Below are 24681 nucleotides of genomic sequence, written 5' to 3' on the forward strand. Positions count from 1 at the left end.
TTCACAATCAAAGATAGCCCGACAATATTATATGAAGATAATGCTGCTTGTATCACACAGATCAGAGGAGGATATATCAAAGGTGATAAAACTAAACACATTTCACCGAAATTCTTTTATACACATGAGCTCCAAAAGAGTGGTGATATTGATGTTAAACAGATAAGATCAAGTGACAATTCGTCAGATTTATTTACCAAAACATTACCAACTGCAATATTTAAGAAGTTGATGAATAACATTGGAATACGCCAATTCAAGGATCTTTCATCATAAACAATTTAAGCTCTTCATACTAATGAGGGGTTGTAAAATGATTATGCTGATTGTACTCTTTTTCCATCGCTAAGGTTTTTCCTATTGGGTTTTCCTTTGCAAGGTTTTAATAAGACAATCCTAAAGCATACAAAGGTACACAAGAATATTATACTTTTTTTTTCCTTCGCCATAGGTTTTTTTTCACTGGGTTTTCCTTGGCAAGGTTTTAACGAGACATATTCTTAGTGTATGGTCATCAAAGGAAAGGTGTTATGAATGTATTCATGCATTTGGTGGATGACCATTTAGTTCCATCTTTTGAAAATCTACACATTCATATCATCTTTTAGAATTCCTATAACATCCATATAATACATTGATGTACCCTATTGTTTCATATTTCCCTTTTTATATTCCTTAACCTCCCATTATGATTCTATACCTATAAAATGGAGTATTGAGTTGTATGTAATATACACAATAATAAAGAAGAATCATACATAATTTCTGAAAAACTAATTTTATATATTGCAACCTTTTTATCCTCCCTTGTCATTTCGTTTGATTTTACAACAGTCCTATCATATGATGGCTCAGTTTCTTTTATTTTTTGGGCGGCGAGTGGGATAAGTACGATGGTTCAGTTGTTTAATTCATGAATGCTTCACCTTGATTGGTCTTTTTTAAATCATTTTTCGATGCATTATTTTTTGAACGCCCATGTGTCTCTCATTGGGTCTGACGTGGGAATTTTGTTTGTTTTTTTAATGTTCTACTGTGTGTAATTGCCTTCCATTCTCTCCCTCGTGGAGAGTTTGAATGATTAAAAAGGTCTGGTTTTGGTTGATCTTTGAGCATCACAACTTGCTATGACAATGTTGAATTGGGTTCTTTTGTAGGAGTATTTGCACCGAAGCTATGTTTGAATTACTGGCTAAGAGAGAAAAAAAGCTCTTGTTCTTAGTCCAATTAAGGTGTGTTCTCTCTTTCACAAGCATTAATCATATTTCAACTCTGCTAATAGCTTTGATTCCTTAAACTTCTCTGATTTTTCATTTTTATATCTGGGGAAGATGATTTTTCAGCTTTTTTATGCGCTCGAACTTAATTTTGGCTGCATGTTGTTATGCCAATTGGGGTGTGTCCTTCAAGATCACGAAATTCTGAGAATAAATTGCCTTCGATACATGTTACCACTATGCAACTCATTTTCACAAGCAGACAGCTGCATTGGAGTTTAACTGCATAGTCTGCTACTCTTTTAAACTTATTAGAATTTAGGTTCTCATTGTAATAAGGAGGCTCGGTATGTTATCTTGGCCTTGCACTTGCAATTTCTTTGATGGGGGCACTTCCTCTTATCATTAGCTTCATGGTGCTGCACGTTAGTGTTTTCTTCTTTTCCTTTGTTTTTTCCCCCCAAAAATTCGTTGTAGTTTGTTTCCTGTATACTGTTGGTTGGCTGCTTTAAAGAATTGATACAAAAAGGTTCTTGGCATGTGTATAAATTATATTCTTGTTTGCAATTCAGGGGTTGAAGAGCAAAGAGACAAGGATTATGGAGGACTTGTGGACTATATTCTGTGGGGAGTCTGGTTGTGCAGACACTGATGGAAAGCCGTGTAGCTCTAATTTTGAGTTTTTGAGTCATCCCTCGTCATGTATTAATCACATATTAATCATTTGCTTCGATATCTTGCTTTTGGTGGTGCTCATATTCAATATGATTTGGAAGTCCTCATCGAAAACAGTTCACATTCGAGCTCGATTTCTAGGCTTTTCAAATTCGCATATAGTTTCTGCAATTGTCAATGGCTGTCTTGGATTTGTGTACTTGTGCTTGGGCATTTGGAATTTAGAGGAGAAGTTGAGGAAAACCAAGACTGCTTTACCTCGTAATTGGTGGTTACTGGTATTGGTTCAGGGGTTTACATGGTTGTTGATCAGTTTAACCGTGAGCCTTAAGGGAAATAAACTTCCAAGGTCACCATTGCGGCTACTGACCATTATTTCCTTTTTGTTTGCTGGAATTGTCTGTGCTTTATCTCTGTTCAGTGCCATTTTAAGCAAAAAAGTATCAATTAAGGTAGCATTAGATGTGCTGTCTTTTCCAGGAGCTATACTGTTGATGTTCTGTACTTTTAAAGGGTATAAATACCAAGCAAGTGATGAGGGCGTTGATGAAAGTAGCCTTTATACACCTTTAAATGGGGAAGCCAATGACGTCAGTAAAAGTGATTCCGTTGGTCCTGTCACTCCGTTCGCCAAAGCTGGATTCTTCAGTAGAATTTCATTTTGGTGGTTGAATCCATTGATGAGAAGGCGAAGGGAGAGAACTCTTGAGGATGAAGATATACCCAAGTTGCGCGAGGCAGATCGGGCAGAAAGTTGCTATTTGCTATTCTTGGAGCAATTGAACAAACAGAAACAAGCAGAGCCGTCTTCCCAACCATCAATCCTGAGGACAATAATTGCTTGCCACTGGAAAGAGATCCTTATGTCTGGATTCTTTGCTTTGCTGAAGACACTCACTCTGTCCGCTGGCCCTCTACTTTTAAATGCATTCATTTTGGTTGCTGAGGGAAAAGAAAGTTTCAAATATGAAGGATATGTACTGGCCATAACACTTTTCGTTTCGAAGAGCATAGAATCCGTGTCACAAAGGCAGTGGTACTTCCGAAGCAGACTTATTGGTTTGAAAGTGAGGTCTTTGCTCACAGCTGCCATTTACAAGAAACAACTGAGATTATCCAATGCTGCAAAGTTGACGCATTCAGGAGGGGAGATAATGAACTATGTTACTGTGGATGCTTATAGGATTGGCGAGTTACCATTTTGGTTCCACCAAACTTGGACTACAAGTCTCCAGCTCTGTATTGTATTAGTAATTCTATATCGTGCAGTGGGGTTAGCAACATTTGCAGCACTGGTGGTGCTAGTCCTCACGGTGCTTTGCAATGCTCCACTTGCCAAGTTACAGCATAAGTTTCAAAGTAAGCTTATGGTTGCACAGGATGAGAGACTGAGGGCTAGTTCTGAGGCTTTAATCAACATGAAGGTGTTGAAATTATATGCATGGGAAAACCATTCCAAGACTGTGATTGAAAATTTAAGGAAGGTGGAGTACAAATGGTTATCAGCAGTGCAGTCGCGAAAAGCATATGATGGCTTTCTCTTTTGGACATCCCCTGTTTTGGTCTCTGCTGCAACCTTTGGAGCATGTTATTTCCTCAAAATTCCTCTACATGCAAATAACGTTTTCACTTTCGTAGCAACGTTACGCCTAGTTCAGGATCCTGTCAGATCGATCCCTGATGTTATTGGGGTGGTTATTCAAGCAAAAGTTGCACTTGAACGTATCTTAAAATTTCTTGAGGCGCCGGAGCTGCAGAGTGCCAATGTCCGAAGGAAGACCAACGTGGAGAGTGAGAGTGTAAATGTTTCGATTTCTATCGAGTATGCCAATTTCTCTTGGGAAGAGAATTCATCAAAGCCCACACTTCGAAACATAAATCTAGACGTTAGACCTGGAGAAAAGGTGGCCATATGTGGAGAAGTTGGCTCAGGAAAATCAACCCTTCTAGCAGCAATTCTGGGTGAAGTTCCAAATATTCAGGGAACTGTAAGTTCCTACTGCTATTACCCTTCCTTTTTATGGTTACTGGATATATTTCAACCTTTGCAGAGTTGTCTCTTATCCTAGTTTCCCTGCATTGCTACTATTCTATTAGAGTTAAACACTATATGCAATTTAGCATACATATGTTTTTGGATGCAATCCTGTCATGCATTACAAAATGTCAACGACTACCATCCATGATTAATCTGGTTACATTTTTTGAATTTGCAGATTCAAGTTTATGGGAAGATTGCCTATGTTTCTCAATCAGCGTGGATCCAGACGGGGACAATACAGGAGAACATTTTGTTTGGGTCTAATATGGACAGTCAAAAGTATAGAGAAACACTTGAGAGGTGTTCACTGGTGAAGGACCTTGAGTTGCTTCCATATGGTGATCTCACTGAGATAGGGGAGAGAGGAGTTAATCTGAGTGGCGGGCAAAAGCAGCGAATTCAACTTGCTCGTGCTCTTTATCAGGATGCTGATATATATCTCTTGGATGATCCATTCAGTGCTGTTGATGCACATACTGCTACAAGCTTATTCAATGTAATCACATTTTTCTAACACCACGCAATGTCTTCTCTGTTCAATAACTAGCTTTAGTGAAAGCTAACTTGCACCTTGGCAGGAATACATCATGGAAGCACTTTCAGGGAAGACAGTCTTACTTGTGACCCATCAAGTTGATTTCCTGCCTGCGTTTCATTCTATTTTGGTCAGTATACTTTTTCGTTTGGGAACTTACCTTAACAATCTTCATTTATTTCCTTTGCATTCTTTCTGATAATTCTATGACTTCAAACTTTTGAATTGGATGGGGGATAGTAGTCTTCTGGTCACCACATCTTTCTGCCCAAACACATCCAACCTAGCATGTGGGCAATTCATTTTCCCAATGTGAGATTAACTTTCTGGAGTGTAGCAATCCATACACTACAATTGGGTTGACTCCAACTCTTTAGTTATTTATGTCATTTAAGTTTGCACCAATGAGAAAACTTGAGCACTGAGCGTGGGTAGCTTATTGGATTTCACTTTTTTCTTTCTTTTTCTTTATCAATGTTTGCAAATCAAAACCTGTCAACTCAATACAATCATTCTAAGTTTGTTGAATACTGTTGACAGTTGATGTCAGATGGGGAAATCCTACGAGCAGCTCCTTATCATCACTTACTGGCTTCAAGCATAGAATTTCAGGACCTTGTCAATGCACATAAAAAGACTGCTGGTTCTGATAGGCCTGCGGATGCTACTGCTGCCCAGGGACGTGGAACATCTGCTAGAGATATCAGGAAGACTTATGTAGAGAAGCATAAAAAAGGATCTAAAGGTGACCAATTGATTAAGCAAGAAGAGAGAGAAATAGGGGACATGGGGTTTAAACCTTATCTAAAATATCTAAATCAGAACAAGGGGTTCTTGTACTTTTCAATAGCCAGTCTCAGTCACCTTATATTCGTGGCTAGTCAAATATCACAGAACTCCTGGATGGCTGCTAATGTTGAAAATCCCAATGTTAGCACATTGCGGTTGATTGTGGTTTACTTACTGATTGCATTTTCCGCAACACTAGTTTTGCTCTGTCGATCACTTGCTTCAGTTGCTTTGGGTCTTCAATCATCAAAATCTTTATTTTCACAGCTACTGAACTCCCTTTTTCGTGCACCCATGTCTTTTTATGACTCCACACCTCTCGGAAGAATACTTAGTCGGGTATGCATCTCAAACAGAAAATGTGTTCAGAGATTGACAGGGAATACTGAAACTAACATGGCATTGTACTGTTTTGTTCTTGTACAGGTCTCATCTGATCTGAGTACCGTCGATCTTGATGTCCCTTTCAGCTTTATCGTTGCTGTTGTGGCTACCACTAATGCTTATTCCAATCTTGGAGTACTGGCTGTTGTTACCTGGCAAGTCCTTTTTGTCTCCATACCAATGGTTTATCTGGCAATTCGCTTACAGGTAACACCATACACTTGTCATTCATTTGGAATGCTCACTGGAGAAATTTCCCTGCATTTGACACAATGCAAGCTTAAGTTGAATGTTTTCAGTTGCTTTGAATTAGGAACAGTTCAAAGTTGAAATCAAAAGATCAAAGTAATATGAGAAACTCAGGATTCCAATTAAAATGAGGAAGACTCTAGGGGCAAATTGTTGAATTTCGTGTGTTTGTGTGTTTTGTGGGGGTGCTGGGCATTGAAATATCTGTGATTTAGGATTAGATGGAATAATATGTAGATCATTCTGAGTTATGTAATATTTCGATCTTTATAACCATTTTTTATGTTACTGAAAAATCCTTTATTTTCTTCTAGCCTGTTTGTATTGGCCTTTCTCTTTTTTGTGCAATGGATGAATAGATATATGCATCACTCAGAAAACCAATTCAATAGCTGAACTTACCCCTATTTCAAGAAAGAATCGGGCAAGAGGATTATGTTCATATGATAATGTCAATTGTATCCTAGTCATAGCTTTCTTCTCCTGCTACTAAAACACAAGCGTCTTTTTTTGGTGGGGAAATATTTATTTTAATTCTCTTTTGTATGATAGTGAATTTAATGATAATGGCATTCCTTATTTACAGGGATATTATTTTTCAACTGCAAAAGAGTTGATGCGAATCAATGGCACAACCAAGTCCTTGGTAGCAAATCATCTAGCTGAGTCTGTAGCAGGAGCCATGACTATAAGAGCCTTTGAAGAGGAAGAGGCGTTTTTTGCAAAAAATCTTGTTCTCGTTGACACAAATGCTAGTCCTTTTTTCCATATTTTTTCAGCAAATGAGTGGTTGATCCAAAGATTGGAAATACTTAGTGCAACTGTTCTTGCCAACGCAGCACTTTGCATGGTTTTGCTTCCTCCCGGAACTTTTGGCTCTGGTGAGTAATAGTTTTCCTTTAGTTGCTATCTTCTATTAATTTACAGTTCTTTTTTGAATGCTTCAATTTACATGATATGGTTTTGGAAATACACGTAAGACTCATACCAAGCCATAAAATATCTGTATTAAGATTTTTTATTTTTTATTTTTTAATGAAAATTACTTCTTTCGTTGCAGGATTTATTGGAATGGCACTTTCTTATGGTCTTTCACTAAACATGTCCCTTGTCATTTCAATTCAAAACCAGTGCACTCTAGCAAATTACATTATTTCTGTAGAAAGGTTAGATCAATATATGCATATACCTAGTGAGGCCCCTGAAGTAATAGAAGGGAACCGGCCTCCAACCAATTGGCCATCTTTGGGAAAAGTGGAGATACTTGATTTGCAGGTAAATATTCTTTTGCTTTTAATCCTTAAATTAAAGAAGGTTATTATGCTCAGAGTCTGAGAGTTGTAATGTAAAAACAGATCAGATATAGACCCGATGCACCTCTCGTTCTTCGTGGGATCAGTTGCACATTTGAAGGAGGGCAAAAAATAGGTATTGTTGGCAGAACCGGCAGTGGGAAGACTACTCTCATAGGTGCTCTTTTCCGTCTAGTGGAGCCAGTAGGAGGGAAGATTGTAGTAGATGGCGTTGACATTTGCATGATTGGACTTCATGATCTGCGGTCACGTTTTGGAATAATACCTCAAGATCCCACTCTCTTTGCTGGTACTGTGAGATTCAATTTAGATCCCTTGTCTAAACATTCTGACGAGGAAATATGGGAGGTAATTCTCCATTTTCCCCCCATCTGTGGTTGCTCAATACCGGTAGTAGTCATTATGTGTATTTTGGTTGAACTTTCTTCTATACGAATTTTTTTTTGTTTTCTTTGTTTATTTCATGGGTTGCAAATATTTAATAAGTGATAGTTTCCACTTTGAAGGTTCTTGAGAAGTGTCAGCTTCAAGAGGTTGTCAAGGAGAAAGAACAGGGCTTAGACTCCTTAGGTGAGGCTTTGCTATTTTAGTATGTTGGCAGCACCTACTTTGGTTCTGATCACCAATGACTACAAACAACCTGTCTTACAAAATAAAAAATAATAATAACAACTTGTTTTTCAGTTGTGGAAGATGGATCAAATTGGAGCCAGGGGCAACGGCAATTGTTTTGTTTGGGGCGTGCGCTTTTGAGGAGAAGTCGGATATTAGTGCTTGATGAAGCAACTGCATCAATTGATAATGCAACAGATATGATTCTGCAGAAAACAATTCGGACAGAATTTGCTGATTGTACTGTGATTACGGTGGCCCACAGGATACCAACAGTGATGGATTGCGGAATGGTTCTTGCTATTAGTGATGGTGAGTTGCATTAATTACTTTAACCCTCAACAGTGATGAACAGATTTGAATAATTTTTTCTTGATGGTGTTTGTCAACTGTATGTATAATATATCTTGCATGGAAAGAGCTGAAGTTAATGTCCTTTCAAGTAAGCAAAAGGGCATATATAAGAATGGAAAAGCTGATGGAGATTTGTGAACCAATTAATTTTCAAGTTAAATATTATTTTTCTAATGTTAGTCTTTCCATTCAATTTCAGGAAAACTAGTGGAGTATGATGAGCCAATGAAGTTAATGAAGAGAGAAGGATCACTGTTTGGGCAGCTTGTCAAGGAATACTGGTCTCATCTTCAGTCTGCAGAATCACTTTGAATCTGAAAATAGTTTTTATCGAGCCTTTTTTCTCAGGCCTGGTAGCAACAACAAATAACAAAAAAATAGTTCATGTAAGAAGTAGGATGTGATAGTGCAGCATCACTGGGGGTAGATATTGAGGAGAAGAGGCTGCAATGCCACATCCTAGCTTGTGTAATGTATCTAGCTATATTCAAGTCTCACCCCTCCATATGTGAAATTCAAAAAAGCTTCAATTCTATGAGCTGCATCCACTACCAATTTGCTGTAGATAGGTTTATTCACCCATGATTCATGCAGAAAGTTTGAAGAGCTAGCCAGCTATGCAATTATGTTGAACCATTGTGGTGGCATTTGTCCTTTTCCTAAGTTTGTGTTGAAATTCAAGATAAAACAGCAATAACTCCCTTACTGAATTTAGCATCAGCTTCATTTTACTTTGTATGCATTGGGGCAACCACAATGTTGACAAAAAAAAAAGAAAAAAAGGGTTAAATACTAAAACCACCTTAAGGTTTCACTTCTTTCTTTATTTATTTATTTTCCCTAAGATTTGATTTTTATTACAGAACGTACCTATAGTTTTAATAACAGATCAAATTGGTTTTTCCACTCATTGACCGTTAGTTGACTTAACGGAGTTCACGTCATTGACACGTGGACCAATTAAAATTTGACACATGGCATAAGTGGTCATGTCATCAGTGATGATGTGGCCATCTAATTAAATTTTTTATTTTTTTATTTAAAAAAAAAACTAAAAAAATATATTTTTTTCAAAAAAAAAAAAGAAAGAAAGGAAAAAAAATAAAAATTTGGAGCATTTGGCCACCCCCTTGGGCACCAAGGGGCCACCCCCATGGATTTAGTGTGAAAACTTGTGGGTTTAAGGTTCTATTTGCATCCGCAATGGGTGACACCTTATGGGTTTAAAGTTCTATTTGCATCCCCAATGTCCCCGTCCTACAAATTGCAACGGCTAGCCTGCTATGCCACTTTAACCAAATCCAAACGTTTGCTCACCCAAAAAAAGTCTCTGTCCCAGTAGACTCTAGCCCATTAGGCTTAACAGAGAGCATTTAGCCACATAATCCATTTGGCGCAGGCGAGCAACATTTTGGGTTATTAATAAATAAATAAATTCAGTTTAAGTTGGATGGGTCCAAACTGAGCCGGGCCATGATCCTCCGGGCCGTATTGTAGCTTCTTAAGCAATAAAGCCAATTTTGCCCAAAGCCCAAAGCCCATCCTTTTGGACTAGCTATGAAAAATGTTGTGCTATATAATAAGCTCAGTGAGTGGCCTGTGGCCATCACACTTGCGTTCACACATAAAATAATGCTAAGAATTATACTTTTATCTTATTATCATTTTAATTTTTGAATGTGGCAATGCAAATAAGTTCTTGTTAAACACAAATTAAAGTGTTGATCGACACTACTCCATCAATAGAATAGGATATCGATGAGATAACAGTGTAGCTTCTAGTATACTCTAATGCATATTGAATAATGTTATATAATATATAATTATATATATCAACAATTATTATTATTATTACTTTTTTTTTAACCCAAAAGTAAATTGCTTCACGTGTTGGGGACCCAAAGATTGGCCTATAAAGTGATCACGCACAACCCAAATCGTTCCAACAGGTGGGAGGTGGATGATCTGGATAATAAAGATCTGAGATATTTTTCAGAACCCTGCAATATGTAATTATTAATATTCAATGCTTATTTACTATTTGGCAGAGTAATGTGTCCGGGTGGCCGGCCGCTAGCCATGCTCCCTTTGTTGAGGGTGGGCAGGAGCCAAGGGCGGCCACTATATATCTTCGAGGAGAGAATGGGAAAATGCTGCATGGGCTTAGGATTCATTATAGACCGTCCAAAATGTTTTAAATATACGTCGTTATTGGTTTACACGTGAAAAAATGAAGACCACATAAAGTCAATTTGGCCAACCGCTTCAAAACAAAATAATTAAAGTTTGTCTGGTCTATTTTCCCAACGTTTTGATGCTTTTGTTGTTACTTGCACTTTGCTGATCGTTCTAGTTCACACAGCTGGACTTTGAGCATCTAGGCAAGTTTTTTCATGATGACGCAAGTGGTGATGGCATTCGATGGATGGTGACCCACGAACGTTGTTGTCTGTCCTTGAGAGCTATGGCTTCCAACCCTCCAAAACTGCGTGATATCGGTCGGGCCCGTCGGGGGATCGCTTTTCGGCTTTACCCCAGGGGGCCTGAGTACCCATTTAACTATTTAAAGTGAACAATTTTTGTTTGTTTGCTTCAATCGTTATCACGGTCGGTGAGTGGAGCCTTTATTTCATGGAGCTTCTGGCTGATCTTGCAGTACTGCATGTGGAAAGCCAGACTGTCTTATAAAATTATAATTAATTAGCAACTGTCAAAAGAAGATTATTAAAGGCTTCTTTTTCCTTCCTACAAAAGAGTAAAATCATATTAACCTTTCCGATTACAATAATAAAAATAACAACAAAAGAAACTCTGAAAAAGTAGAGTCAAATGGTCCATTAGGCAATGAAATTATACGAAACACTCCAACGAAGTTAAGGCTATGGTAGTTTTGACGTAAAATGTTTGTTATTAAAAAAAATTTTCAGTGTCCAGCTACGAACTCCGCAGTTTGGTGGTTTGATAGAAAAAAAATTCAAACTCAAAAAATAAATTTTGTTTTTAAATTTCGTAAACCATTTTTAAAACTACATAAATTCTTTTTATTACATTGAACATATTTTTGATTTAATTATTATTTTTAATCACGTTAAACAAAGGCATATGAAAAAGAAAGAAAGAGAAAAAAAACAAAGAACACAAACTTTTTCCTGGGAACTGATCAGACCAGTAATGATTGATCCCCCGTACCCGGAACGTTGGCCAGAGACAACACATGGGCTTATATAAAGTTTAAACTAAAGAGATATATGCTATCATAATAAATAATTTTGGTAAAGCCAGGATCATGTACCGAAAAAAGCAGCTGCACTCATTAAACCAAACCATAATTGTCTTCGTTCTTGTAATCGTCTATCCTACCGTTGAACCACCATTAATTTCTGGGTTTGGTCTCTCTGCTTTTCTGATGAATGATGCCGATTGCCGTATAATATGTTAGTAAATGAAGGGTTTGAGAAGTTTTCCTGTGGTATGGGAATAATTAAACTTCTCACATATATACTCCATAAAGGCATAAACTATACCTTGGTAGCTGCTAGTTCATGCATCTAAACTGTGCAAATCTCTAGTATTTAACTACAATTCGTATGCTGTCATTTTTTAATGGTTTAAATTTATTATCACGTACTTTTTTTTTCCCGTAAAAAACTTAAAATTAAATTTAAACTGCTACAGTTTATTTTACCGCACTTAAAGCCAAATCCATCTTTAATTATTTTAGTATATGTTCGGATGGGATGTATTCCAATTAAATGGGGAAAACAACAGTGTCTCACACTCCAAATCTATGTAATTATTCGATTCTTATTTTGCTGAGTAATACGTCTTATCTTATGTTTTGTGTGCATGGCGGGGGATTAATTTAGTCAATTTTGTAAGGGCACTCATTAACCTTTTGTTGTTGTTGTTGTTTTATTTTATTTTAACGAAAATCTGAAAATTTAATCAAATGACGAACATTACATTACAGAGCAAAAAGCTCTTACAACACAAAATATAAAACCCTATAAAATCATAGCCTATGAGGTTATAAAGTTATAGATACAAACAAAAATTATTACAATCAAGTGCTACCTATGACTTCAATCTTCTGCTAACTCATGTAGAGATACATGCAGTCAAATGACAGATCTGTTTCGAACAGACTAGATCTAAGATATGGGTAGCTAAATTTTATAACAAAATTTATTAAAACTAGTCGTGAGAGATAACCCTTACACCGAACTATCCAGGCCGTGAGAAATAACCTCTCACACCTAATTATTCATCTTCACTCATGAGGGCAGATCAAGAGAAAAGAAATATTTTATTCAAAATAAAAAATACAAACAAATAACCAACAAGCAGCAACAATTGAGAAAGAGATAAACGACACAATATTGTAGAAGGTGAATGAACGCATAGCGAAGATGCCAAAATTACTAATCTGATCGAAAGACACCTACAAACATTTAAAAAAAGGGGGGGGGGAGGAGGAAGAGGGTAGGGGCGAGGAGCAGAAGGGAAAAGGGATATGCTCCCTCCTCCTCTCAAAACTATTTCTTGAAAAGAAGGGCCGGGAGACGACTTCTAGGATTGTATAAAATATCATTAACCTTTTGTTCTTGCTAATATAACAATGTATTTTTTCTAGAATTGACTGCAATTAAAAAAAAATTTAAAGTTATGGGCCCGGGGTGACGATGTAAAAATTGCCAGCAAGGAATGGGAAAATGCATGCATGGTCTTGCTGATTCTTGCAGCGCCTTCGATGTAGAGAATTCATTATGGACCGTACAAAATGATTTCAATATTACATAGTTTCCACGTGATAAAATTGTGACCACAAAAGTTAGTCAATTTACTAATTTAGCCCATTACGACACAAATTAATTAAAGTTCTTTTCTTGTTTTAAGTATTAATTAAAGTTTTGATCGCCTAACTTTCTTACATAATTGGGATCTCTTTAATTTATTTTTTTTAAAATGTTGAGAATGTAACTTCGAGTAATGATATCAGTAGGATTGTAGTCTTTTTAAAGTCATTATAAATGTGATGTAATATTTAAAATTATGATTGAATTTAAGATCGATGATCATTATTAAATTTTAATTTGTTAATAATTTTAAATACCACATCATATTTGAGACGATTCTAAAAAAACTCTAATCATATTATATTCATATATCATTGCTTGTCACTTTCACTGGTGGTCACAATATTAATTATAATATAACCACACGGACAAGGGGTCGGCAATTATGGAAGTTTTTTAAGATGATGCAAGTGGTGATGGTAATGGGAATAGTCCACGTACGCTGTTGCCCTTGAGAGATACGGGTTCCAACCGGTCAAAGACACAGCAATCGTGGTCGGAGGATCATTTTTTTGGCTGTAGGATTACCCATTTACGTGCACTGATTTGCTTGTTTGTTTCCTTGAGTGGATGTGCATTATTTGTGGCTGATCTTGCACATGTGGAAAGGGTAATTTTAGTAAGCTTAAGACTCACCCTATCAGGAACAGTCAAACTAAGATCGAGTCAGATGGCCCATTGGGTGACGGTTGACCCTTTACTAATTGCAAACGAATTAACTCTATTTTAAAATAGAGAAGAACCGATTAGTTATTTTTAAGGAACAAAATTATTCATCAAAAATAAAATTACAATTTTGGTCCTCAAGTGATTCAATTGACGTGATCGCTCTAGAAAATGCACCATGTGGCTGGTTTGTAGCGGCTTTAGAGCATTTACATTGAAATTTGGTTGCAAAAATTAATAAACAGTTATATAGGAGTATTGTAACTCACCAAATGTAATATATATACTCCCAAAGAGCCGAGGAGGTATTCCGCTTTGAAAAAATAAAATATATTTAAAATAAAAAACAAAGAAAAAAAATAACACTCACGTACAGCCTTATTTCTCCTGTAAATTTTATACTATTCTAAACCTTGTGACATTTTTCCAATGTGCGATTGCATTATAAAGCAATAGTTAATTTGGTAGGTGGATTAGTGTGAAATTAGCACATTTATGATAATTAAATTGAGGTTTACCAACCATAGATGTCCATGTCTCACATGCTTAAACAATCATAGTTGAGAAAATAGAAAAGAACGAAAAGATCGTGACTACTTGTGCTGATTTGTATTTGGCTACCCGCAAGATGACTAGCGTTTCACGCGTAAATTAATTAGTAAGGCTAGTTACTGTATTTTTATTCAGAAGTCGTGATTTAATTATTAATTTTGTTTATATAATAAGAATTAATTGGGCATATATATATGCATGGCATGGGGATATATGGACGTGTGGCTATTGAGTGTGAGACGGTCGCTCTCAGCGGATAATTAAAAAGTAAAAACGCACATGAAATCCACCGTAATGATTCACAAGAGATATCAATCAACTAGAGAAAATAAGTAAATTATATTGACCAAAATACTGATCAAACAAAATTCCTAAAAATTAGCTTGACGACAGAGAAAGAGAGGCGACGATGATCCACGTATTTCCATGTAACGAGAGACGTGAGCCATGACGACATAGGACTCCAACCGACGGTGACCCCATTCTTCTATCATCATCAGTCATTCGTTTCTCTCTCTCACACAGGTAGTTCCAAACCTCTTAAATTGATTACATGATTGAAGCACGGTATATATATATAAAATTCCCACATTTGACTCATTTGGGTGTGTGAAGCCGTGAAGGGATAGAAGTTAAGGTACCGGCCGGCGGTGACTTCGGTTTGCGTGTGATCCTTGGCTGGTTTAATTTCTTTTTCAATAAAATGATTTTCTTAAAGTGTGTCCTATCATATGATGGTTCAGTTTTCTTTTTTTTTTTTCTTTTTTTGGCAGCGAGTGGGATAAGTACGATGGTTCAGTTGTTTAATTCAATTTGAATGCTTCTCCTTGATCGGTCTTTTTTAAATCATTGTTCGATGGATTATTTTTTTAACGCCCATGTGGCTCTCATTGGGTCTGACGTGGGAATTTTGTTTGTTTGTTTTTTAATGTTCGACTGTGTGTACTCGTTTTCCATTCTCTCCCTCGTGGAGAGTTTGAATGATTAAAAAGGTCTGGTTTTGGTTGATCTTTGAGCATCACAACTTGCTATGACAATGTTGAATTGGGTTCTTTTGTAGGAGTATTTGCACCGAAGCTCTGTTTGAATTACTGGCTAGGAGAGAAAAAAAGCTCTTGTTCTTAGTCCAATTAAGGTGTGTTCTCTCTTTCACAAGCATTAATCATATTTCAACTCTGCTAATAGCTTTGATTCCTTAAACTTCTCTGATTTTTCATTTTTATATCTGGGGAAGATAATTTTTCTGCTTTTTTATGCACTCGAACTTAATTGTGGCTCTATGTTGTTATGCCAATTGGGGTGTGCACTTCAAGATCACGAAATTCTGAGAATAAATTACCTTCGATACATGTTATCACTATGCAACTCATTTTCACAAGCAGACAGCTGCATTGGAGTTTAACTGCATAGTCTGCTACCCTTTTAAACTATCAGAATTTTGGTTCTCATTGTAATAAGGAGGCTCGGTATGTTATCTTGGCCATGAACTTGCAATTTCTTTGATGGGGGCGCTTCCTCTTATCATTAGCTTCATGGTGCTGCACGTTATTGTTTTCTTCTTTTCCTTTGTTTTTTCCCCCCAAAAATTCGTTGTAGTTTGCTTCCTGTATGCTGTTGGTTGGCTGCTTTAAAGAATTGATACAAAAAGGTTCTTGGCATGTGTATAATTATGTTCTTGTTTGCAATTCAGGGGTTGAAGAGCAAAGAGACAAGGATTATGGAGGACTTGTGGACAATATTCTGTGGGGAGTCTGGTTGTGCAGACACTGATGGAAAGCCGTGTAGCTCTACTTTTGAGTTTTTGAGTCATCCCTCGTCATGTATTAATCACATATTAATCATTTGCTTCGATATCTTGCTTTTGGCGGTGCTCATATTCAATATGATTCGGAAGTCCTCATCGAAAACAATTCACATTCGAGCTCGATTGCTAGGCTTTTCAAATTTGCATATAGTTTCTGCAATTGTCAATGGCTGTCTTGGATTTGTGTACTTGTGCTTGGGCATTTGGAATTTAGAGGAGAAGTTGAGGAAAACCAAGACTGCTTTACCTCTTAATTGGTGGTTACTGGTATTGGTTCAGGGGTTTACATGGTTGTTGATCAGTTTAACCGTGAGCCTTAAGGGAAATAAGCTTCCAAGGTCACCATTGCGGCTACTGACCATTATTTCCTTTTTGTTTGCTGGAATTGTCTGTGCTTTATCTCTGTTCAGTGCCATTTTAAGCAAAGAAGTATCAATTAAGGTAGCATTAGATATGCTGTCTTTTCCAGGAGCTATACTGTTGATGTTCTGTACTTTTAAAGGGTATAAATACCAAGCAAGTGATGAGGGCGTGGATGAAAGTAGCCTTTATACACCTTTAAATGGTGAAGCCAATGACGTCAGTAAAAGTGATTCTGTTGGTCCTGTCACTCCGTTCGCCAAAGCTGGATTCTTCAGTAGAATTTCATTTTGGTGGTTGAATCCATTGATGAAAAGGGGAAGGGAGAGAACTCTTGAGGATGAAGATATACCCAAGTTGCGTGAGGCAGATCGGGCAGAAAGTTGCTATTTGTTGTTCTTGGAGCAACTGAACAAACAGAAACAAGCAGAGCCGTCTTCCCAACCATCAATCCTGAGGACAATAATTGTTTGCCATTGGAAAGAGATCCTTATGTCTGGATTCTTTGCTTTGCTGAAGATACTCACTCTGTCCGCTGGCCCTCTACTTTTAAATGCATTCATTTTGGTTGCTGAGGGAAAAGAAAGTTTCAAATATGAAGGATATGTACTTGCCATAACACTTTTCATTTCAAAGAGCATAGAATCCGTGTCACAAAGGCAGTGGTACTTCCGAAGCAGACTTATTGGTTTGAAAGTGAGGTCTTTGCTCACAGCTGCCATTTACAAGAAACAACTGAGATTATCCAATGCTGCAAAGTTGACGCATTCAGGAGGGGAGATAATGAACTATGTTACTGTGGATGCTTATAGGATTGGCGAGTTCCCATTTTGGTTCCACCAAACTTGGACTACAAGTCTCCAGCTCTGTATTGCATTAGTAATTCTATATCGTGCAGTGGGGCTAGCAACATTTGCAGCACTGGTGGTGGTAGTCCTCACGGTGCTTTGCAATGCTCCACTTGCCAAGTTACAGCATAAGTTTCAAAGTAAGCTTATGGTTGCACAGGATGAGAGACTGAGGGCTAGTTCTGAGGCTTTAATCAACATGAAGGTGTTGAAATTATATGCATGGGAAAACCATTTCAAGACTGTAATTGAAAATTTAAGGAAGGTGGAGTACAAATGGTTATCAGCAGTGCAGTCGCGAAAAGCATATAATGGCTTTCTCTTTTGGACATCCCCTGTTTTGGTCTCTGCTGCAACCTTTGGAGCATGTTATTTCCTCAAAATTCCTCTACATGCAAATAACGTTTTCACTTTCGTAGCAACGTTACGCCTAGTTCAGGATCCTGTCAGATCGATCCCTGATGTTATTGGGGTGGTTATTCAAGCAAAAGTTGCACTTGAACGTATCTTAAAATTTCTGGAGGCGCCGGAGCTGCAGAGTGCCAATGTCCGAAGGAAGACCAAGGTGGAGAGTGTAAATGTTGCGATTTCTATCCAGTCTGCCAATTTCTCTTGGGAAGAGAATTCATCAAAGCCCACACTTCGAAACATAAATCTAGAGGTTAGACCTGGAGAAAAGGTGGCTATATGTGGAGAAGTTGGCTCAGGAAAATCAACCCTTCTAGCAGCAATTCTGGGTGAAGTTCCAAATATTCAGGGAACTGTAAGTTCCTACTGCTATTTCCCTTCCTTTTTATGGTTACTGGATATATTTCAACCTTTGCAGAGTTGTCTCTTATCCTAGTTTCCCTGCATTGCTACTATTCTATTAGAGTTAAACACTATATGCAATTTAGCATACATATGTTTTTGGATGCAATCCTGTCATGCATTACAAAATGTCAACGACTACCATCCATGATTAATCTGGTTACATTTTTTGAATTTGCAGATTCAAGTTTATGGGAAGATTGCCTATGTTTCTCAGTCAGCGTGGATCCAGACGGGGACAATACAGGAGAACATTTTGTTTGGGTCTAATATGGACAGTCAAAAGTATAGAGAAACACTTGAGAGGTGTTCACTGGTGAAGGACCTTGAGTTGCTTCCATATGGTGATCTCACTGAGATAGGGGAGAGAGGAGTTAATCTGAGTGGCGGGCAAAAGCAGCGAATTCAACTTGCTCGTGCTCTTTATCAGGATGCTGATATATATCTCTTGGATGATCCATTCAGTGCTGTTGATGCACATACTGCTACAAGCTTATTCAGTGTAATCACATTTTTCTAACACCACACAATGTCTTCTCTGTTCAATAACTAGCTTTAATTAAAGCTAACTTACACCTTGGCAGGAATACATCATGGAAGCACTTTCAGGGAAGACAGTTTTACTTGTGACCCATCAAGTTGATTTCCTGCCTGCGTTTCATTCTATTTTGGTCAGTATACTTTTTGGTTTGGGAACTTTCCTTAACAATCTTCATTTATTTCCTTTGCATTCTTTCTGATAATTCTATGACTTCAAGCTTATGAATTGGATGGGGGGTAGTAGTCTTCTGGTCACATCTTTCTGCCCAAACACATCCAACGTAGCATGTGGGCAATTCATTTTCCCAATGTTAGATTAACTTTCTGGAGTGTAGCAATCCATACACTACAATTGGGTTGAACTCTTTAGTTATTTATGTCATTAAGTTTGCACCAATGAGAAAACTTGAGCACTGAGCGTGGGTAGCTTATTGGATTTCACTTTTTTCTTTCTTTTTCTTTATCAATGTTTGCAGATCAAAACCTGTCAACTCAATACAATCATTCTAAGTTTTATACTGTTGACAGTTGATGACAGATGGGGAAATCCTACAAGCAGCTCCTTATCATCACTTACTGGCTTCAAGCATAGAATTTCAGGACCTTGTCAATGCACATAAAAAGACTGCTGGTTCTGATAGGCCTGCGGATGCTACTGCTGTCCAGGGACGTGGAACATCTGCTAGAGATATCAGGAAGACTTATGTAGAGAAGCATAAAAAAGGATCTAAAGGTGACCAATTGATTAAGCAAGAAGAGAGAGAAATAGGGGACATGGGGTTTAAACCTTATCTAAAATATCTAAATCAGAACAAGGGGTTCTTGTACTTTTCAATAGCCAGTCTCAGTCACCTTATATTCGTGGCTAGTCAAATATCACAGAACTCCTGGATGGCTGCTAATGTAGAAAATCCCAATGTTAGCACATTGCGGTTGATCGTGGTTTACTTACTGATTGCATTTTCCGCAACACTAGTTTTGCTCTGTCGATCACTTGCTTCAGTTGCTTTGGGTCTTCAATCATCAAAATCTTTATTTTCACAGCTACTGAACTCCCTTTTTCGTGCACCCATGTCTTTTTATGACTCCACACCTCTTGGAAGAATACTTAGTCGGGTATGCATCTCAAACAGAAAATGTGTTCAGAGATTGACAGGGAATACTGAAACTAACATGGCATTGTACTGTTTTGTTCTTGTACAGGTCTCATCTGATCTGAGTATCGTCGATCTTGATGTCCCTTTCAGCTTTATCTTCGCTGTTGGGGCTACCACTAATGCTTATTCCAATCTTGGAGTACTGGCTGTTGTTACCTGGCAAGTCCTTTTTGTCTCCATACCAATGGTTTATCTGGCAATTCGCTTGCAGGTAACACCATACACATGTCATTCATTTGGAATGCTCACTGGAGAAATTTCCCTGCATTTGACTCAATGCAAGCTTAAGTTGAATGTTTTCAGTTGCTTTGAATTAGGAACAGTTCAAAGTTGAAATCAAAAGATCAAAGTAATATGAGAAACTCAGGATTCCAATTAGAATGAGGAAGACTGGGGAAAATTGTTGAATTTCGTGTGTTTTGTGGGGGTGCTGGGCATTGAAATATCTGTGATTTAGGATTATATGGAATAATATGTAGATATTCTTTGTTATGTAATATTTCGATCTTTTTAACCATTTTTTATGTTACTGAAAAATCCTTTCTTTTGTTCTAGCCTGTTTGTATTGGCCTCTCTTTTTTGTGCAATGGATGAATAGATATATGCATCACTCAGAAAACCAATTCAATAGCTAAACGTACCCCTATTTCAACAAGCAAACGGGCAAGAGGATAATGTTCATCTGATAATGTCAATTGTATCCTAGTCATAGCTTTCTTCTCCTGCTACTGAAACAGAAGCGTCTTTTTTTGGTGGAGAAATATTTATTTTAATTCTCTTTTGTATGATAGTGAATTTAATGATAATGGCATTCCTTATCTACAGGGATATTATTTTTCAACTGCAAAAGAGTTGATGCGAATCAATGGCACAACCAAGTCCTTGGTAGCAAATCATCTAGCTGAGTCTGTAGCAGGAGCCATGACTATAAGAGCATTTGAAGAGGAAGAGCGGTTTTTTGCAAAAAATCTTGTTCTAGTTGACACAAATGCTAGTCCTTTTTTCCATAGTTTTTCAGCAAATGAGTGGTTGATCCAAAGATTGGAAATACTTAGTGCAACTGTTCTTGCCTCTGCAGCACTGTGCATGGTTTTGCTTCCTCCTGGAACTTTTGGCTCTGGTGAGTAATAGTTTTCCTCTAGTTGCTATCTTCTATTAATTTACAGTTCTTTTGTGAATGCTTCAATTTACATGATATGGTTTTGGAAATACACAGACTTATACCAAGCCATAAAATATCTGTATTAAGATTTTTTTTTTTTTTTTTTTAATGAAAATTACTTCTTTCATTGCAGGATTTATTGGAATGGCACTTTCTTATGGTCTTTCACTAAACATGTCCCTTGTCTTTTCAATTCAAAACCAGTGCACTCTAGCAAATTACATTATTTCTGTAGAAAGGCTAGATCAATATATGCATATACCTAGTGAGGCCCCTGAAGTAATAGAAGGGAACCGGCCTCCAACCAATTGGCCATCTTTGGGTAAAGTGGAGATACTTGATTTGCAGGTAAATATTCTTTTGCTTTTAATCCTTAATTAAAGAAGGTTATTATGCTCAGAGTCTGAGAGTAGTAATGTAAAAACAGATCAGATATAGACCCGATGCACCCCTCGTTCTTCGTGGGATCAGTTGCACATTTGAAGGAGGGCAAAAAATAGGTATTGTTGGCAGAACCGGCAGTGGGAAGTCTACTCTCATAGGTGCTCTTTTTCGTCTAGTGGAGCCAGTAGGAGGGAGGATTGTAGTAGATGGCATTGACATTTGCATGATTGGACTTCATGATCTGCGGTCTCGTTTTGGAATAATACCTCAAGATCCCACTCTCTTTGCTGGTACTGTGAGATTCAATTTAGATCCCTTGTCTCAACATTCTGACAAGGAAATATGGGAGGTAATTCTCCATTTTTTCCCCATCTGTGGTTGCTCAGTACTGGTAGTAGTCGTTAGGTCTGTTTTGGTTGAACTTTCTTCTATACAAAAATTATTTTGTTTTGTTTGTTTATTTATTTCATGGCTTGCAAATATTTAATAAGTGGTAGTTTCCACTTTGAAGGTTCTTGAGAAGTGTCAGCTTCAAGAGGTTGTCAAGGAGAAAGAACAGGGCTTAGACTCCTTAGGTGAGGCTTTGCTATTTTAGTATGTTGGCAGCACCTACTTTGGTTCTGATCACCAATGGCAACAAACAACCTGTCTTACAAAATAAAAAATAATAATAACAACTTGTTTTTCAGTTGTGGAAGATGGATCAAATTGGAGCCAGGGACAACGACAGTTGTTCTGTTTGGGGCGTGCGCTTTTGAGGAGAAGTCGGATATTAGTGCTTGATGAAGCAACTGCATCAATTGATAATGCAACAGATATGATTCTGCAGAAAACAATTCGGACAGAATTTGCTGATTGTACTGTGATTACGGTGGCCCACAGGATACCAACAGTGATGGATTGCGGAATGGTTCTTGCTATTAGTGATGGTGAGTTGCATTAATTACTTTAACCCTCAACAGTGATGAACAGATTTGAATAATTTTTTCTTGATGGTGTTTGTCAACTGTATCTTACATGGAAAGAGCTGAAGTTAATGTCCTTTTAAGTAAGCAAAAGGGCATATATAAGAATGGAAAAGCTGATGGAGATTTGTGAACCAAATAATTTTCAAGTTAAATATTATTTTTCTAATGTTAGTCTTTCCATTCAATTTCAGGAAAACTAGTGGAGTATGATGAGCCAATGAAGTTAATGAAGAGAGAAGGATCACTGTTTGGGCAGCTTGTCAAGGAATATTGGTCTCATCTTCAGTCTGCAGAATCACTTTGAATCTGAAAATAATTTTTATCGAGCCTTTTTTCTCAGGCCTGGTAGCAACAACAAATAACAAAAAAATAGTTCATGTAAGAAGTAGGATGTGATAGTGCAGTATCACTGGGGGTAGATATTGAGGAGAAGAGGCTGCAATGCCACATCCTAGCTTGTGTAATGTATCTAGCTATATTCAAGTCTCACCCCGCCATATGAGAAACTCAAAAAAGCTTCAATTCTATGAGCTGCATCCACTACCAACTTGCTGTAGATAGGTTTATTCACCCATGATTCATGCAGAAAGTTTGAAGAGCTAGCCAGCTATGTAATTATGTTGAACCATTATGGTGGCATTTGTCCTTTTCCTAAGTTTGTGTTGAAATTCAAGATAAAACAGCAATAACTCCACTACTGAATTTAGCATCAGCTTCATTTTACTTTGTATGCATTGGGGGCAACCACAATGTTGATGAAAAAAAAAAAAAAACAGGTAAGTGGATTGTGATTGTTGGAGTTTTACATGTGATGGAACCCCACATCGAGTAATAACAATAGAACTGAATGGTTGATATTGTTTTATCCAGATTCATAAGCTTTAAAATAAGGCGATTTATTACTGATTGGGAGGATGTTATAAGGATTAAGGTGGGCTGTAAGAGAGTTGTAAGGCAGACGATTAAAAGCAATCTTATGCAAACTATGTTCCAAGTGCAGCACTGTATAATATCTGGAAACAAAGAAATTATCCATGAGCACTATAGTCTATAGCAAAAGGAATTTGGCGGACGCCCAGGAAAGGCAGCCGCCAACATGTGGTTATTTGCAAAGGAAAGGGATCGTGGATTTGGGATCAAAGAAGTAGATCGTATTCCCTCCATGGCAAGGGAGGTTCTTTAGATTACAAATGCGAAATTGGGTGCCAATGCTCATCGATCAATTACAGTGAAAGCCTTTTCCCCTTTGCGCATTATGGTCACCGTTTAAAGATTTTTATTCGGTATGCCATAATATAACATCATGTTTAATGTTATGTAACGCCTTATTATATTAGGGGCTTAAGCGACCGTCTAATTGGCCTAGTGGTTGAACCGTCCTTGCTCGTAAAAAAAAAGATAAAAAATTAAAAAAGTAAAAATTTTGAAAATAAAATTTAATTTAAGAGGGTTCATCTCATAAAAATTTTAAAAAATTTTAAAAGGCCCCAAAGCTAGGGGTAGTTCCGCCCCTGCATAAACTTTGTATATATATAATATATGCATGGTGAAGGCAGCATATATGTACTCAAGATTGTTGAATATGCAGGTAACCAAAAATGACATCAATATATACGACAAAGGTTCTTCATTTCTCAAAACACAAGTACTACTCTTCTCAGGCATGAATTGAGGTAGAAGGAAGGTGACGTGAGCCATAACATTCCGTTGATCTGTAATTCTCCACCTTCCCAAACGTTATTTCCATTTTTATTTTTCAACCATTGGTGCCTTTGTTTTTTTTTTATTTTTTTTATTTTTAAATAGCAACACCACCAACCCTTAAATCATTTCAAGAATAAAATCTTTTCTAGAGGTAAATCTGACACCACCGAGGCACTAACCTTTGTTTCAAGAAAGAACATAATATTTTATAGTGGAACTCCTAGTTAAAATCAACTCACTGGGAGTGTCAAGTTAGAGAAGCCCCAACATATACACAGTTACACAAACCTGTATCATCATGATGCTCACATCACAAACATTTACACTCTTCAAAACGTTGCTTTTCAATTAGTGGTCCATGTGGAACACAAATCAGAACTTAATCCCATGTACGATTCATTCATCATTACCATCACATCTTCTATATATATTTGATAGAAATTTAGAAGCAGTTGAACTTAATGCACCAAAGCTTTTTGTATAATCTACTGGCTAAGTGAAGGAGAAAGAACCTGTTCTTAGGCCTATTGAGGTATGTCCATATTCATTATAAACTTTAAATTTTTTTTGCATGCATGGAATCACTTGGGATTTCTCGTTCAAAAGCAAGAAGATATGCTTTAGTCTTTAGAGCTTCACTGTAGGCGTTTCAACAGAAACGTCTGACAGATTACTATACAAAACTAGAAGAGTGCATGTTC

General features: G+C 37.3%; 2 protein-coding genes across 2 annotated transcripts; both read left to right on the forward strand.

Moving 5' to 3' along the window:
* The first annotated feature begins 947 nt into the window (after positions 1–947).
* LOC132192203 (ABC transporter C family member 10-like) lies at positions 948–8700 on the forward strand. The gene is made up of 12 exons (XM_088513192.1): positions 948–1232; positions 1790–3880; positions 4109–4429; positions 4512–4598; positions 5009–5596; positions 5684–5848; positions 6477–6771; positions 6951–7165; positions 7246–7551; positions 7710–7773; positions 7888–8127; positions 8369–8700. Exons 2-12 carry the CDS (start codon positions 1817–1819, stop codon positions 8479–8481), a joined length of 4458 nt encoding a protein of 1485 aa, XP_088369318.1. The 5' UTR covers positions 948–1232; positions 1790–1816; the 3' UTR covers positions 8482–8700.
* A 6368-nt stretch (positions 8701–15068) lies between these two features.
* LOC148587816 (ABC transporter C family member 10-like) lies at positions 15069–22988 on the forward strand. The gene is made up of 12 exons (XM_088513026.1): positions 15069–15378; positions 15934–18018; positions 18247–18567; positions 18650–18736; positions 19134–19721; positions 19809–19973; positions 20588–20882; positions 21058–21272; positions 21352–21657; positions 21820–21883; positions 21998–22237; positions 22468–22988. The coding sequence occupies exons 2-12, from the start codon at positions 15961–15963 to the stop codon at positions 22578–22580; spliced, it is 4452 nt and encodes a 1483-aa protein (XP_088369152.1). The 5' UTR covers positions 15069–15378; positions 15934–15960; the 3' UTR covers positions 22581–22988.
* The last annotated feature ends 1693 nt before the right edge of the window (positions 22989–24681 follow it).

This window comes from Corylus avellana, chromosome 2 (genome assembly GCF_965113065.1).
Source record: "Corylus avellana chromosome 2, dhCorAvel1.hap1.2, whole genome shotgun sequence".
Classification (NCBI taxonomy): Eukaryota; Viridiplantae; Streptophyta; class Magnoliopsida; order Fagales; family Betulaceae; genus Corylus; species Corylus avellana.